At 44.7% G+C, this 17,007-nt stretch overlaps 2 protein-coding genes across 8 annotated transcripts in view; one reads left to right on the top strand and one right to left on the bottom strand.

The window, feature by feature from the left end:
- The first annotated feature begins 83 nt into the window (after positions 1-83).
- prdm6 (PR domain containing 6) overlaps positions 84-17,007 on the top strand; it is a 37,267-nt gene continuing 20,343 nt past the window's right edge. For 3 of the 7 annotated variants that reach the window (XM_057854830.1, XM_057854833.1, XM_057854837.1), the window contains exons 1-2: positions 84-1,014; positions 14,813-15,192. The gene's annotated coding sequence lies outside the window, so the exon portion shown is untranslated. Of the gene's footprint in view, positions 1,015-1,055; positions 1,105-11,100; positions 14,760-14,812; positions 15,193-17,007 lie in introns of those variants that run through there. The other 4 variants (XM_057854831.1, XM_057854835.1, XM_057854834.1 and 1 more) reach the window with 4 other exon arrangements.
- On the bottom strand, positions 12,686-15,135 carry ppic (peptidylprolyl isomerase C). The gene is made up of 6 exons (XM_057854862.1): positions 14,926-15,135; positions 14,324-14,437; positions 14,176-14,269; positions 13,817-13,884; positions 13,467-13,583; positions 12,686-13,397 (listed from the first exon to the last, which is right to left on the bottom strand). Exons 1-6 carry the CDS (start codon positions 15,118-15,120, stop codon positions 13,269-13,271), a joined length of 717 nt encoding a protein of 238 aa, XP_057710845.1. The 5' UTR covers positions 15,121-15,135; the 3' UTR covers positions 12,686-13,268.

The following is a 17,007-nucleotide window of genomic DNA, read 5'->3' as shown; positions in this document are numbered from 1 at the left end:
GTTATTGTATATATATCTTTCAATACGTAGCCTTAAGAATGTAAACCGATTATTTGTAGTTGTGCCATAAAATGGTGAAAACACCAGGTTTTTTTTGTTTTTTTTTTAAACTGGCACGAGTGTCGGTGGTTTCAATACATGCCCCAAGTAGTGAAAGACAACACGGTGACTTCCTGAATGATGCCAAACGTTAACAATTTAACGCGATTCATCGAGTCCCGTTACTCCAAGAGCTGCTAACCAAATCGATCCCAAAAGCAAAAAAAAAATCCCTGTGGCTACAACTTGGCGCCTAGCGTGTCGTGTATTTGTCGCCGTCTGGACCTGCGCCGCTATCGTGGGCGTCACGTGTTATCTGGCGAGTGCGACATTTAATGTTCCCGCTTCTTGTTGAGTAAGCATGCGGCGGCAGATAATGGCCACGATGAGGATGATGATGATGTTGTTGTGACCTTGTTGAGTTTATCATATCAGCTGATGTAGCACAAGCCCCTTTCCAGACCCTCAAATGATCAAGAGCCCCAAGCAGCTGATAAGAAACAACAGAGAAAACTTTAATTATTTCTGCCCTGTCACTGGGAGAACACACACACCCACACACTGTACCCCCGAAAACCCTCCCTCCTTCCCTTCGGATCCACATCTGACACAAGCTAAAAAAAGAATAGAGGGGGGAGACAAATCTCGAAAGACCACCACAATGAAATTGGACCAGTTTGTCATGCACGCCGCTGACAGCGTTAAATGAGAACATGAAAGCTTTAATTTACTTTTTTTTTTTTTTTCCCCTCGACTTTGGCTTTTAACTTTTCTTCTCTTTAATGATACTTTAGGTTGTAAAGATGCTGCTTTTCCAGCAAAGTACTTCAAATTCTATGGTCTTTATCCTCCAGGAAAGAACACTTGCCTATCAGGTACTTAACCATTTATAGAGCCTCAATTAACTCAACGATGGCACTAGACAGCCAATCCGTTTTGACGGACGGACCCCTAAGCAGACAATACCTAGACAAGGTTAGATCTTCATTTTACTTTGGGTTCTGTCTTTCCTTCAGGTTTTGGAATTGAAGGGTCATACATTCATCAGGTCCCTTAGGTTTTAAGGTACAACTATTAAAGAGTACTTCAGGTTCTAAAATACTAGTGTTCCATTGAATCAATCATTTCTCCTCGTCTTTGAACTTCTTACCTCCGGATATGATGTCTTCTATTGTGACTTCCGCATCCGTGTGCTTGTGACATAATCGGGTAGAACGAAATACATGCTAGGTAACGCCATGATGTGTATTGATCTGCTCAAAATAAAAGTCATTAGAAATAAATTAATGCTGATTCTGCGAAAAAAAGTGCCGTCATTGTCGCTGTTGATGTTGTTGTGCAACCTTTTTTTATTGTTGGGGGGGAGGGGGTGTAAATCTCTTAAAACAACATTGATTGTCCCCGCAACGACTTCCTGTCGCCGCGCTAACGATTATGCAAAGTAGCCGCAACCTTTATGGTTGATGGGCGGCTCCCTCCCCTGGGGGCGGCGAGTGGTGACACGGTGACGGGCCGCCGCGACAGGTCCCGACAAGCCCGGACACGCCTCCCAATCGCCCGAGCCCCAAATCCAGTCTTTTTCCCCATTTTGATAACGACAAGATGTGTTGATAGTTGCTTTGCATGTATTGTCAAATTGGCCAAAACTTCCAACATTTTTCCATTTCCAATGGCCCTATTCAACTTCCCGCCATTCATTTCAACGGCATAAAATTTTCCATTCACTCTTATTTATCTTCAAAGCAGACCTTGAAAAGCCCAAAACGTATGTCTATTGTGATTTTTGACCAAAACCGTTTCCCTTTGATATTCAACCGGGACCATCGACGCCTATGTAGAATGTCTGTGCCATTGAAGGCCACGTACCTCCGTGCCCCCGAATTGACAAAAAGTGAAGCAGGGGTTAATTTGTGCCGGAACAAGATCCGGCACCTCTCGATTTTGGCCTCTCTATGTTCCGGGACTTATTTGGGCAGATCCGTCACCTCTCGTGTATCGAAATTAATAATAATATAAAAAATGTTTTTTAAAAATGTATTGTAATAGCCCCGAATGCCGGAATAGAAGGAGAGGAGTCGTTGATGGCGTTCTCCACTTTATTGTGGCAACAATAAGAAAAAAATAAACAAAATAATAGCGGACTGCCACCACATTCGACTGCTAACTTTTGTTTCTCGCCTGTCTCCCCCTCGCTTCCTACTATCTCTCAGCTCTCCAGTCCCAGCGTCTCTTAAAGGACCCGTGCCTAGTTACGGACATTACAGTATAAAATTGAAATATGCATTAATTCATTTACAGAACAATTCCCAAGAATTGCATGTTGTTTATAAGAATGTGACTTCATTTGAAAGAGTCGGAGATTTGTTGATGCACTGAAAAGCTGGACCAACAAATCACGCCCCTGACATAAAAAAAAAAGAAAAAAATTTGGAAGTTGGCGGCATCTGGGGAGCAAGCAGCCAGGGTCAAAGGGTATTTCAACATGCCAAAAAGACAGTTGCATTTACTATCCTTTTTCCAAAAGAAGGAAAATGGTTCAAAACGATTCAGAAAAGCGACAACCGGCAGCTGCAGCGATCATGCTAACGGGCGGGACCAGGTGCAGCAGGAGGCTAGCGCCGCGGCAGCTCGCCAGGTTCGCGGACACCCAGTCGAGCTGGGGCGGGAGGCTGTTACCGTGGCGGCGGCCGGTCAGGTTTGTCGCCACCCGGGGGATGAAACTCGCAAAAGATGGTTTGTGTTATTTATTGTAATCTCTCTTTTTTTTTTCCTTCATGTTTTACAAGTTAGACTGTACGTAACTATAAGTCCACCTGTGGTTATGTGGGCAATTGTCCATGCTGTGCAGAGTATAGACTAAACAATTATAAATTGTTGTCATAACATTTATACCATGGATAGTATCTGAAATTGAGGCTTGTAAGTCCCACAGCATGGCAAGTGGGCATTTGCGCGTTGTTTTCAGCACCATTTTCTGCGTACGATCCGGGACCTGTGCCTGTCTTGTCATCCCTGCGCTGTCATATGTACTTTGCGTTCCAGCATCTTATGATTTCCAAATTAAGCACTGAAGTGAAGGTTTTTGAGACCTAAATATTTGTATATTGGCCGAGTGGAATTTGGAGAAGTTGTCACAACTCTGGTTAATTCTGCACTGATTGGCCGGCTCTTTGACAGGCACTCTTTTTGGTCTCTTCCTCATTTTTCCCCTCATATCCACTTTTTTCTTCTCTCTCTCTCTCTCTCTGTGCGCACGGACAGGAAGCCCGTCGGTCTCGATCTTCGTCTTCTCTACCGCCTCGTTGGCCTTGGCGCCGCTCGTAGATCTACGGCGTTGTCAGACGGCATCGAACGTGTACATTTGCATACATAAATCCATGGCGGCGCGCTGACACGTGCCAATAGCGCGAGCGGCGCTGCTGAGTCGGACGGTCGGTAGGCGTCACGGCTGATGGAGCTTTCGTGAAGTCTGGGAATCTGCCGTCCATAATTACGCCACGCGGCAGGGCGGACGTAAAAGTACATTTTTGTGCGGGGCGAGGAGGCGGCGGCGATCCATTTATTGATGAGCCGTCAGCTAGCGGCGCGTCAACTGGCGGCCGCGCGGCGTCCGGCGCAAAGTGCGCCTGATGTTTGGTGACATCTCTGCAGGAAGAGGCGCAGCCTAACCTTTTCTCCTGATGACTTGAATCAAAATGTAAATGCGTCCGTCCGCATTGATCGCCGCCGGCACCGCCGGCGGGAATTACCCAGAGTTCACCTGTCGCGCTAACCACGCTAATGACTTTAAAGTTGCCACTAAATGAAAACGGGGAGGAAAAAGCTGACGAAGCAAAACAAATGCTCGAAACGACAAGGTGTCAACACTCGCCCTTTATCTTACAGCTTTTCGTAGCGCAAAAAAGTTCATCCGCGATGGCTGTTGGCCGCCGCTCAAAACTTTCTATTTTGTTTCATCGCGCGTCATCGTCCTCGCGTCCACCCTCGTCTTCTCATGTGAACATTTAGCTTCGCGCGAACACTTTTGTCCCGGAACTAACAATCCCGCATTTTCCGTGACAGTGATGCATGATGGGATGGAATGGAGGTACAGACCTAAGGGTCCAGTAGGGAAATATCACCCGGGTTGAGTTAAGGGGGGCAACAACTATTCTTAGAATTGAAAGCTGTAACTTGAAAATAATGATGCTAACGTGATACTTTGCTAACATACTTGTCAGCGAGCTGTTGTAGCGCTTTTGTGCCTGTATGTGTGTCATTAGCTGACATCCATCTCTGTCTGGGATATTGACCTCTCACCTTTGAACTCTTAGCCAAGTGTACGGAGGGTCATCATTAGTTTTTGCAGAGGGAGCTTTGGGGGCACAAACCCCTCCAGGTCTATCTACAGTATACATTTAAGTCAAATGTAGCGGTCCAATCCGGCCCCCAGGTGTGGTTGTTCTGCTTGAAGTAGTTCATTCATACTGTACATCCAGAATCGCATGCTTTTATTTGGACGTTGGAGATTTGTGAACTACTGCGCTTGGCTCAGTTTTGAGTCACACGGGTTCATCCCCACCCCCGTCAAAATGGAATTGACGTCTAACGGCGTCAAGGGCCGCCAGTCAATTAACAATGTAGTGACCCAAAAATGCCCCGAAACCAACAGGAAATGACCTGAAAATGCCCATAGAAATGGGGGGTATTTTTAACAGTGAAAGTATCCGGAATCATAGTTTTACCGGAATTAAGTTGACAAAAATCTTATTTTACTTCAAAATTATTTCATGTTAGTCGTTCTTTTTTTGAGAACACTGTAGTTGGAATTTCCTTTAGGGATGAACTCATATTTTTTGTCAATCAAAGAACACGTAAGTGATTCGTCTAATGATGATGATAAGTAGTCGGATGAAAAGGAATATATTATCAGCATGACTATTGTGTGTGTTCTCCTTTTCTCTGAGCTGCCAATCAAAGTCAGGAAGTGGTAGAAATTCCCTCTCAGCTTTTCCATCTGTCACTTTTATTATTGATCGCAGCCCAGGGGTCACGAACCCAAACGCGCACACACCCACGGTTTTTTGAAGTGACAGCTGTTTTCCCGGCGAGGCCGCTCGTCACCTACGTCAAACATCCGCCGTACCTCGGACCTCGTGCTGCATGACATCATCAAGATGAGACACAGGTGGAATGATCCGCAATTGCGCCCATTTGTGAGGAAAGGATGAAATATAATACACCCAGAGTTGATTTCAATGTGTCGCAGTGCGTAAGGAAGCGGCATCGGGTGGCAAAAGGTCAAAGAGCAGATAAATGGTTTAGATTAGGGTTAGGTTAGGTTTAGGGTTTTAGGTTAGGATTTGAGGTTAGGAGTATGGTTTAGGGTTAGGGTTTTGAAAGTTGTGAATGTGAAAGAATCTTATTTCAGATAAATATGCAAGTTTGAGCTTTTTAATTTTTTAAAAAGCTTTTGCAACACTGGCCACTAGGGGTGCAAAATCGCAATGGACAAAGATCACCCAAACAGTGAACTTTATAGAGTTTTTCTATTATATCAGCTCTATATGATACATTTCATCTACAAGAAGTGCTTTTTATTCAAAGCAGATAGTTGTTTCCTGATCACCTCTGCAGCTCCCGCCTCTGTCTCCCGATTGGCTGGAACATCGGAGGACATCGGTGCCGGAAAACCGTAGATTTGTGTGATCGAGTGTGCGTGCTACTGCACTCGACTCACTCGCTGACGACGATAGACATCCAATTTACTTAAACTGGAAGCGGGACAAAAGAACTTTTTACCGTAGGCGAGCAGCGCTGATGCTAAGCTAAGCTAAGCTATTATTTTAGCAAGCCAGCGAGCGGGGCCTGTTTGCCGCCCACCCGCACGCTCTTGCCCGAGACCATCGCCGCCTTTAATAAGTTGATTAGCGGCAGCGCTCTATCTGCTAACTGCATCTAGATGATGATGCTGATTGGCCGCCGCGCCGTACCATCCATCTTTTTGATTGGCTAATAACTGGAATCCATCACTGCACCGTGTTTGCTCGTGTGGAGAGCTTTATCTGCTCCACTTCATTTGATTCCTCTTCTCTCTGTGTTCATGCGTGTGTGTGTTTCCCTATAGTGTGTACAGTACATCTGTGATTCTTTTCCTTGATCTTCAACAATTCTCTGTGAAAAAAATGTCTGAAAATCTTTTGAAGCTATTTTACATATATGTATAGATATGTATATATATATATGAAAGCTCCCCTCCAAAGTACAAAAAAAAACATTCCCTTCTACCGCTTTCTTCCTCCCAAACAAACACTGTTATGAATGATTAATCGTTTGAATGATTATTGCAAAGAAATTTAAAAAAAAAAAAAAAAAAAATGTTGGAATTTCTTTCCAAAATAAGGCTAATTTGACCATCTTAAAAAAGGAAATGTTTCGAAGACAAATGTAAATTCACCAGAATTGAATCCTTATTTTTTTCTTTCGTCCACCAAGAAGAATGCTTCTGCTCAGAAAAAAACCCCAACCCTGTTTTTCAGGCGTTAACCCGAACACACGGGTTTGTATTTGCTGTTTTCCGATTAGGAGAAACGCATTGAAGCTGAACACACATTGCTCTTCATTTAAAGCAACACGACACAACTGCGTGCGCATGCTTGTGTGAGTGGCGTGGGCCTAATTAGGCAGGTCAGACTAACTGACCTTGTGTGTCGAGCGAGCGCGCGTTAGCGGCGGAGGGCTAACGTTAGCCGAGTGATGGATGCGCTTGTTACACGACTTGACGACACAACTTCAAAAGTGGCAGAAAGATTTTTAACGATTGTAGTTTTGTTTTGGCTTGAAAATAACGAAACAATATTTGATGGATTGCATCTCTACTAAATGATTATTGGTAAAAGTTGTCCTTTCAAAATAAGATAGGCTTTAATATAGATAAAGTGAAAAAAAAACAGCTCTTAGGATGGATGTGTATACACGCCTAGCAAATTCCATTCTGAGCCATCCACCAACAATAGAGGAGGTGCAATTTTTGTTGGTGTCTTCCCCAAGAAGAACAAAGTAAACACCTCATCATTCATGTTAGCTTATTCACATTTACTGAATGTGGGGGAAAAAGCTCAATGAAATGTAGATATATATATATTTTGTTTATCCCTGTAGTCCACTAAAATGCAGTGGTGTTTGGGTCTGGCTGGTTTGCGCGCGATTGAACGCGCCGCTCGGCTAACAAATAATGACCATGTGCACCGGCCTCACCCGTGTGCGCCCCCACCCGTCCTCTTGGCAAGATGGATGTGCGTGCGTGTGGCCTATGACACGCTCATGCTAGTTGGCTTTATTAGCACAAACTAGTTATTTCTCACTGCGTATGTGTGTGCGATAGATTCCGCTGATTGGGTTCATTTGTCAAAGAGTTCATCACTTCCTGTTCTATTTGTCATCTCTGTATCTTGGTTCCTCCCTCTCCGCCAAATTAAAAGCCCTGTCGACGAATCTTTTGTCCACACCCGCGCACGCACGCACACGCAATTCTGGCGCTGTAATTTGTCAGCGACATTTAGCGCAAACTAAAATGAGACACACACAATCATGGATGTGTCACGGTAAAAAAATGAGTTAATAAAAGTTATTTTCTTATTTTGAGATAGAAAAAAAATAGCTTTATGAGTCAAAATGATGAAAAGAGAGCATGAGGAAAGTTTTACAATTAAAGCAGTCACAAGTACATTTGTAAGAACAATAAATGTTCAAGAATATTTGTTCACTGACTGCTGGAACTGTCATGATGAGAAAATCATCCTCATCTTCAAATAACCGAAGACAATATTTGAATGATTTATTAAAAAAATATTTAGAATATGCCAAATCAGGGCTGTCAAACTTTGGTCCGCGGGCCACGTTCCTGGCAATTAGATCTCATGTGTTACGGTCCGCTTCGTGATCGTTTCTTGTCCTATATTATAAAATCATCAAGAAAATGAACGACTCGTGTCATGTCAATTCAAAAGGTTCTCCTCGTGATAATGAAAGGAAGAAGAAAAAGAAGGAGGAAACATTAGTTGTCACTTTCTCTCTTTCTCTGTGCGCGTGTTCATTAGTTTGGCGTCTCGCTCGCCCTGTCATGTGTGAACGTATCGATTTGCCAGCGTTTTAAACATCAAACACAAGCAAACCCCCAAAAGTCACTCACGCAAGCCAAAGGGTGGGGGTGCCGGAGATCACTTGGGGGACAAAAAAAAAGAAGAATTCAACGTGTGCTTGACCTTCATCACTGGGTGATTGACAGCAACACAAAGCACAACAAGCGCTCCGGGCAAGAACTCGCCAACATCTATAAATTGAAATCTTAATATTTGTTCCATTAAATTGTATATATTTAAACTAAAAGTACTGTACCTATATATATTTTTAAAAAAAACAACAAAAAAACGTGACAAGAAGTAAGATATTTTTTAGGCCGTATGGAGGGAGGTTGACCCGGCCTGAAAACGTCTCACACTGATCTTCTTTTTGTTCTTCTTGCCCATAATTAGTTTCTGAGGGACGTAGAAGACGAGCAGCAGGAGCGGAATAAAGGAATTAGGAGGAAGACCCCAATGATACTGCACTATCATATTAGCATCTTAATTTAGCATTGTGAATCTTGTTATTCAACAAATATGTGATCTGATGATTAGAATGCTGATTAAAAAAAACACTGGGGGAAAAAAAGGCCATCACGCCAACAACGACCCAATATAGTTGGGGCGCTATAGTTAGCGCCCCGCTAAGTGGCCGTCTTTGCAAAATTCGTACATTTTTGTCACGAGAAAAGTTAGAGCCTGGTGCGCGAGTAAATAATGTTGCTGAAGAATAGCAATAGGGAAAAATGTCATTTTATAGACTGTTTGTGACATGCAAAGCCACCATCAGGGAGATGTAAAATAGTGAATAAGAATTCTTCCAAATCAAATCGGAAGAATGATTGGAAATTGGCATGCGTATCTGTAAAGTATGAAGTGTGTAAGCTGTGAAAGGTCACAGGTGAAGCTCCAACCCCCAGACAGACGGACGTATTTTTCGGCCTTCAACGGGATGAAAAAGTGCAAACAATTGGACGCCGAGCGAGACGGGAAGCGCCGTCGTTTCCTTCAGGACTCTAATTGGACGATGAGAGTCGTCCGAAAGGCCCTCTGAGAACGCGTGTGTGTCATCCTTTCCGTTTTCTCTCGCATCCCGCTCGATGTTGTTGTGAGGAGGCGTCACTGCAGTTACGGTTGCCGGCGGTGACAGGACAGCATCTGCTCGCTCTCTCTCTCGCCCTCTCTCTGTTACTCCCTGAGTCTCTTGCCTCTCTGAGGAAACTCCAGGGAAATCATCAGCATGTTTACTCCGCGCCCCCCCTTGCCACCCACTTGTCTGTCCCATAGACAACCGTGACCCCCCCCCCCAACCACACACTTTTCACCTCTCTGCCCAGCCTCCATATTTGTGTTTTGTGCTCCATGATGCTGGTTGTTAGTCTGATGGACAGCTACGATGCTCGCGCTTGTAAATGTGCGAAGGAGGGGGAGCGGGGGCGAGGGGTGCGCCCGCCGACCGCCTCGCCAATTGGCGGTAAAATGTTTGGGGCGGAGGGGTGCGTGTGCGCGTAAAGGGCAGGCAATTGTCGGTGAGGGATGGGGGGGGGAAGAGGCCTTGAGAGGCCGATCAATGCGATGTTCACCTGCCGTCCACCTCCCCAATTTAAAGAGAAGGCGCGCTAACGATTTCCCTGGCGCGCACCCGCCCCGCTCCCCCGCGCCCCCCCGCCACGCCGCCCACCAGACCCCGACCGATGGCGCAAAATGTAGAAAAATTAGTCCTCGAGCGAGCCGACGCACAGAGAATTAGCGGGCTAATGGTGCCTCATTAAAGACGCCGTTAAACGTGCGGCGGCGGGCGTGAGGGATGCGTGCGCAAACGTGAACAGACACCCGTGCAATTAGCACATTAGCCGCGAGTCGAGCCGCTGCGTCAAAGACGGGGACCGGCTTCGCTTTCCGTCGTGGCCTCAATAGGGTTTGGCCTAACTAGCCGAAGGTCTGCCGGCGTGACTACCGCGACGTAAAAGTAACGGCTCATCCGCTAAAATGAACGCACAGCGGTTGTCACTGTTACTCAGTTTAAGAAAAATGCAAACTTATATCCTCTTGGTGTTTCGCTTAAGAAGACACTTGACTTTGCTTTGCCGCTTCCTCTCGTCTCGTGCGCTGATTTACCATCAGAGTGGTCCGTTGTCACGGAGGCCTCGCTAACCTTTTCGCGCTATTTGCCAGAAAGTTGTCGGCAATCCTATTTGTAAACTTCGCTAGCTTAACCTGACCTACCGAATAACTAAACAACACGACCGACGACTCGACAACAAACCTGCCGCGGCTCAAAATGTAGAAAAATTAGCCTCCGGCTCAGCGAACGGACAGAGATTAGCGAACTAATGGTGCGTCGTTAAGACGACGTTAAAACGCAAAGTGGGGACGTGAGGGATGCGTTCACAAACACAAACGGACGGCAGCGGAATTAGGACCGCTGTCGCTAATGTAGCGGCTAGCGCTGCGCGGAGAACCTCGAAAACATTGTGTCGGCGTGGACGCTACTGACTGCGGACACTTCTGTGTTGTTCTGTTGCTTAGCGTGGCTCAGTGTTGTGTCCTTGGGAAAGACACTTGACCCCAGTTGCTCCCAGGGGGTCTGGCAGCACCCATTGATGTATATGAATGCATGTGCTTTGTGTGTCAAGTTGCTTGCAACTTGGCACCTTAGGCCTGCCTCAGAGCTCAACCTGCCCATCCTGTGGAACCATCACTGGAATGCGCTTTCGTACGATGCCGGTGAAGCACAGGTGTCAAAGCGATTCCAGAAAGGGCCAAGTGGGTGCAGGTTTGCTTTCCAACTAATAAAGAGGACACCTTATTGTATTCAGTTAAACTTTGTCAGGTGCTGCTTGTTTCAGTAGGAAGCTCATCGGTTAAACTCTCTGCATGGTATCGGTTGGAACAAAATCCAGAACCCACTTGGCCCTTTCTGGAATCGCTTTGACACCTGTGCAGTAAAGTGTGTTCAGAGAAAATGGCGGCAGCGTCGTTGAACCCTTTTTGAGACGGGCGGGTCCGCACGAAAGGACTCGTCTGAGGGTAACACACCTGTTGACGAGCGAGTGACGGAGACGGAACCAAGCGGAGGGGCGGGCCGCAAACGATCGCTGCCGTTCCTCCCGGTCGAAATGGATTGGTCCTCCGTTGCCGTCAATCGCCGTCGATGAGTTAAAAGAGGAGGAAAAGGGGAAAAGAGGAGGAAAAGGGGAAGAGAAAAGAAAAAGAACAAATAGGAGGTGAAGAAGAAAACGCAGAGGGAAAGAGTAGAGGGGAAAGAATAGGAAGAAGAAGGAGGTGGTAGTGGTTGGTTGGAGTGTGAGCAAGAAAGGATGAAGTGGAGAAAGGAGGAGGAAAATGATGAAGCCCCCCGCCCACCTCCCTTCTCCTTGTCAGGATCAATGGCTGCAAAGAGAAAGAAGAAGCAAGCCAGAGAATCTGTAGAAGGATGACAGGACTCATTACCTTTGTGTGTGTACGAGCTGGGACAGTGTTGTCTAAAGGTCAGCAACAACACATCAGTGCCCACAGCACACTGCCACTAAATGCGAAGCGCTTAACCCACCGAGCGCTAGCATTAGTGGCTACATACAAAGCAGGAAGCTGTCAAAAGGAGCCAACTGCTCTTTGCATGGAAACAATAAAACATGATAGTAACTCGAGCGCTAAATACTACCTCTGCGATAGTGAACCGTATCACAATTGATGATGATACAACATTGGCTACCAGATTAACACAATAAACACATGCTAATGCTAACGTACTAAAAGTGCTCTTGACAGCTCACGTGCAACATGTCACTTTGTGAGCAAAAAGCCCCAACTGCTCATTCCTCCCATTCTCCTTTTGAACGCTCCTACGAACAATAAACCTGCTAATGAACCCACCCACACAAAAAAATAAAACGGTAGCATTCTGATGCTAAAAAATGTGATTAGCTGTTGTTTGTTGCTGAAGCTGTTGCTATTTTCTTGCTTCTTGTTGACATTTGAGTTGATGTATTTTCTTGTTTTCTCCTGAGCTTTTCCGTTTGTTTTCTTGACCTTTTGTCTTTTTTTTTTTTTGCGCGCTGTAGCGGGCTAACGTCTTGTCTGTCCGCCGCCAAAACAAATGTGCTCATTAGCGCCTTCCGGTGTCACGCCGCCTGTCAAACAGCCAAAGCCCCCCACCACCACCACCGCGCCAAAACCTTTATGCCGCCGCGGTCATTAGCACGTTAGCGTTCATCGCTAAAACCAGCTGTCAATTAGGAGCAGTAGCTTTTTGTTGTCCAAACGCTCGTTCAATGGTGTCATTTGTTTCCACGCATACACAACGTGACTTGCTTTTAGGACAAACAGCAGTTAAACAGTATTAATTGGACTAATATTTCATCATATTTACTGAACTGATCTAGGGTTAAGGTAAGGTTAGAAAGGTTGATTGATACGAATGACGCCCGATAGTCCAAAAATGACACAAATTGATTTCTTTTGCATTTTATGATACAATCGAAACATAAAATGTATTTGAAACATTTTTGATGCTGGAACATGCTGTCATTAAATCATTTCTAAAAAGAAACAGGCAAATTGTTCGTTCATGTTTATTGGAAACAACAATAACATTGATAATAACTGTAGTGCTACTGTTAGAACACAACATTGATGACATCTTGTTCAGTTTGCTAGTGGTTGAAAAAGGAGCACAGTGACATGGCATGATTTCAAGTAAACAGTCCATGTGATATGATTTTTTTCTTGGGTTGCTACAGTTTGCATATATTTTCATAACATTTCATTCTTTTTCAAAAATGGCATTGCAATTGCATAACAAAGACAGCACTCGCAGCCGTTTGTCATCACGTTAGCACCAATGAAACATTATTCAAAAAATATTGACCTTTAAATGGAAATTTTGTGCATCCACACTCATCTCAATGAATGAATGAATATGATAAAGGGTTAGCGAGCGAGCTAGCAGACAAATAAAATAAATGGGCGCTTTTCATTTCATGTCAAAATATCTCCATTATATATCTTGTGTTTCAAAAAAGAAGTCACCGCGAATAACAAAACAGTTGCTGGCTTGTTCACAAAGAATAGACAAATCCCTCCATTTTTAAGATTCTTTTCACAAGTAACGCGTCCTTCGACGGCCTACCATCCGTCTACGTCAACGATAAAAGGTTCTTTGACGGCGATGCGTCCGCTGTTGACCACGACGCACTCGGCGTACGGCAGGTTTCTTTCGTTGGTGTCTTGTAGCTCGACGGTGTGCACCACAGACTAAGACGTTGTGTTCGCGTTATTATGATTGGTAATATAAGACATTATTACTTGTGTGTTTTGACGTACCATGCCGTCCAAGACTTTTCCAAAAACCACGTGTTTCCCATCCAGCCACGGCGCTCTGGTGGCCAGAATGAAGAACTGCGAGCCGTTGGTGTCAGCGCCGGCATTGGCCATACTGACCTAAAATTTCAATCCAAATCTCTGAAATATCCAATGACCATTTTATTTTGCATCTTGAGGTACCGCTGTATATGAAGTATTAGTAAGAAGTTAGTATGCAAAATGTCCTCCAAAGCTTTTTTCTATTGTTAGATGCTATTTTAGCCTTTGACAGTTCCTGATGGTGCCTAAATGCCAACATTTTAACATTAAAACAATGTATGAATTAAAAAAAAAAAAAAAACATGACATACCCATCCAGCTGAGCTGTGTTTCAATTTAAAGTTTTCATCCGGAAATGTCGTCCCGTAGATACTGTGACCTGGAAAAGCACAAGCATGTAGCTTACTATGAGCATTATAGTGTGTTGACCATAAATGTGACTCCGACTAGACCATTTTTTTTGGTCTTGACATGGCCTTGTCCAAGTATCAGGTCAATCAGTCTCTCATGGAGGCACTTTCTAACATAATAGTGACGGTCCTCTACTCTGCTCGAAATAGGCAAAATACTTGTTCGTGAATGGCGGAGAGAGGAGGTATCCACTTTTCCGGGCCAAAATCGGGCCGAAATGGTGTAGTCTGAGTCAGGCATCAAGAGTCGGCGGTGGTACCTCCAGTCCCGTCTCCTGCGGTGAAGTCACCTCCTTGGATCATAAAGTCTTTGATCACGCGATGGAATTTTGTGCCTTTGTAGCCGTAGCCTTTCTGCACAAAAACACACGCTCGGAACATCACCTTGAATAGGGTTTGCCGCCTTACCTCTCCGGTAGCCAGGGCAACAAAGTTATTGACGGTGAGGGGGACCACCTCCCCGAAGAGACCGATGACGATGCGGCCCACCTCGTGACCCGCCACGGTGATGTCAAAAAACACCTGTATACACACGCATCATTTCTGCCAATCAATCATAGCCACCAAAAGTGAGTAGACAAATCATTCTCATAAATAATTGCTTCTGGGGGGAAAAAATCCAATTGAATTCACGCAATATCATGCAAAAAAGATCACAAAACATTTACAAAGATATTATAATGATTTAAAAGACGTATTGGGTATATGTGATTTTCTCCTTTTCAATGATGAAATCGTAATCGCCGCTGTCAGTTCCATAGAAGAAGATGACTGCGTCGCTTGTGTTCGGAACTAGTCAGGCCTACGCGAACCACGTGACCGCTCGTGATCTAAACCAAAACAGGTAAGCTTGTAACGAAGATCTCGTTCTTCATCGCGATAATCGATCGCTGTCAGGTCACGGCCCGTGAGATGGTGGGAATGCCTGCGGATGGTCGCACGTGTGGAGGAGCTGCGTCATATGCGCACCACCGACAGAGAACGTGCTAACAACACGAACGTCCAAATACCTTGTCGGTGACTTTGGGTCCGTTCAGCCCGCTCCGTGACGCCGCCGCGGCGTCTAGAAGCAGGAGGAGCAGCAGCGGCTGAAGCACCGAGCGAGGCTCCATCTGGTTCTGGTTCCGGAGAGGAAGAATCACCGCAGCGGGGCTCAGCTGGGAAGATGACCGGGAAGCACACGGCGTCAATGCCGGACACGTCATCAGGAGTGCCCCCCTCCCCTTCCTATCCTTTCCTCACCACGAGAAAAAGGAAATCTAGAGAGACCGAACAAGGTGAGGAGAAACGGACGTAGTTCAGTACAATTACAGTTCAATTCAAATGGCTTTATTTTCTAAAATGAGAGTACAAATGTTATCCAAACGTACTTCATTTTACTTTAGAAGAAGGCCCCTGCTAAAGGCTTTAGATAGCTTCTTTGGAGTGTCCTTTTCGCACATCTTATCATATGAACTGCTTGCATATGACCATGTACCGTATATCTTGATGTGTGAATAAACTGAAACCGAACTGAAGAAACCGTTTCAAGCCAAACACTGAGAGAAATCGATGATTTTTTTGGAAATAAAAATGACTATAGGTTGCAATTTGCTCCTATAGTAACACAAGCACATTCATATTTTCTTAACTAGTCATAGAATTTGCTGTTGGCCTCTTGGGCTTCAAGACCACTTATGAACCACCATGTAAAAGCTTCATTTTGGCCTTCACCGCTCTCACTTCCCTCGGAGAGACGAATACCCTCTGCTGCCAACACCGTTGTCGTCCCAAAATATTACCACTAATGCCTCCCGGCATGCAATGCGGCGTTGTAAATAAAGTTCATGGTCTGCGCTTATTATTTCTCCACTTGTTTCATTAATTGCACGTTTTTAGTCTATTTCGTTTGTTGCTATGTGATCATTTTAGTTTTGTTCTCAAACTGTGAATGACCTTTGATTTAATGACCCGCTATTACTTGTCTATTCTTGTGAAGTGGTGAGAAACCCGTTCTTCTGATCTGGTCTTCCCCATCAGCGCCACAAAATAGCTGGTGGCTCAGGTTGCTGGGTCAGTAATGCGTTTTTTTTTTTTATGATTCGAATTTTACAAATCTTTCAGAAAAGAGTTAATAGTGTTTGACGAGTATCAATTGTGTTTGTGTGAGCAGACGGTCTCGTGGAGTTTTTTTTTTTTAGTGCGTTAAAGTGAAGCGGAGCTGCAAAAGCGAATAAAAGTCCCTGATGAATATCTGTCAAAGCACATGAATTATAATAGTAAGCCTGCGGTGACCTTAACACATACACACTCGCGCACGCACACAATGTGTGCGAGTGTGTAGTTTTATCGGTCTCCTGTCAAAGCGACCCGTCCATTCGTCTTTTCTCACTGCCGTCTGCTGAATTAATTAAGCGGGGAATGTAAATGTTTTAATTGAATGTCAAACAGGACCTTAACCACACACAAACAATAGACTTTTATGCTTGTCCAGCGTAACTTGTTTGCCTGCCATTCGATAAGTTGGATGACACTCATTCTTGTTAGTTAGTTTGTTTAATTGTGTGTACTACGCAACATTACAACACACGAGCAGGAAAAGAAGGCCGCCGCCGGTAGGATACCGTTATGCTTGCTAATGTTAAGCTAGCATCGTGCAAGCGTGATCGTGTCTGAACTATGGAAGTATTTACATTTGTCAAGCCTGTGTGAGGGTTCCGTCATGTTTAGGTATCTTGTCGTGTCTCTTCCTGTTTTATTTTGAAGCCTCACCCTCCTGTTTCCACCACTCACCTGCAGTGGCGCCTCCAGAAATTTTTCATAGGGGTGGTCAGATGGGGCCACTTAAAATCTTGGGGTGGCCAAAACTAAAAGCTATAATTTCAGGTTTTCATTATATTATTCCAGTAAAAAGGTCGGGGGGAAACTATCAGAAAGACACGGCTACTGATATACTTTGGTGTATTGTGTAATATTTGATGTTACTAATAATTTAATGTTCATAGTCCGTAACTGTCCAGTCAACATTTTGAGCTCCACAACAATTCTGTTTTATTGTCTTATGTACATATTAGGCATAAGGTGTACATTTAACTAGGGCTGTCAAATGATTA

Source organism: Corythoichthys intestinalis, chromosome 13, assembly GCF_030265065.1.
Source record: "Corythoichthys intestinalis isolate RoL2023-P3 chromosome 13, ASM3026506v1, whole genome shotgun sequence".
Lineage (NCBI taxonomy): Eukaryota > Metazoa > Chordata > Actinopteri > Syngnathiformes > Syngnathidae > Corythoichthys > Corythoichthys intestinalis.
This window is presented reverse-complemented; position numbering and strand designations above follow the sequence as displayed.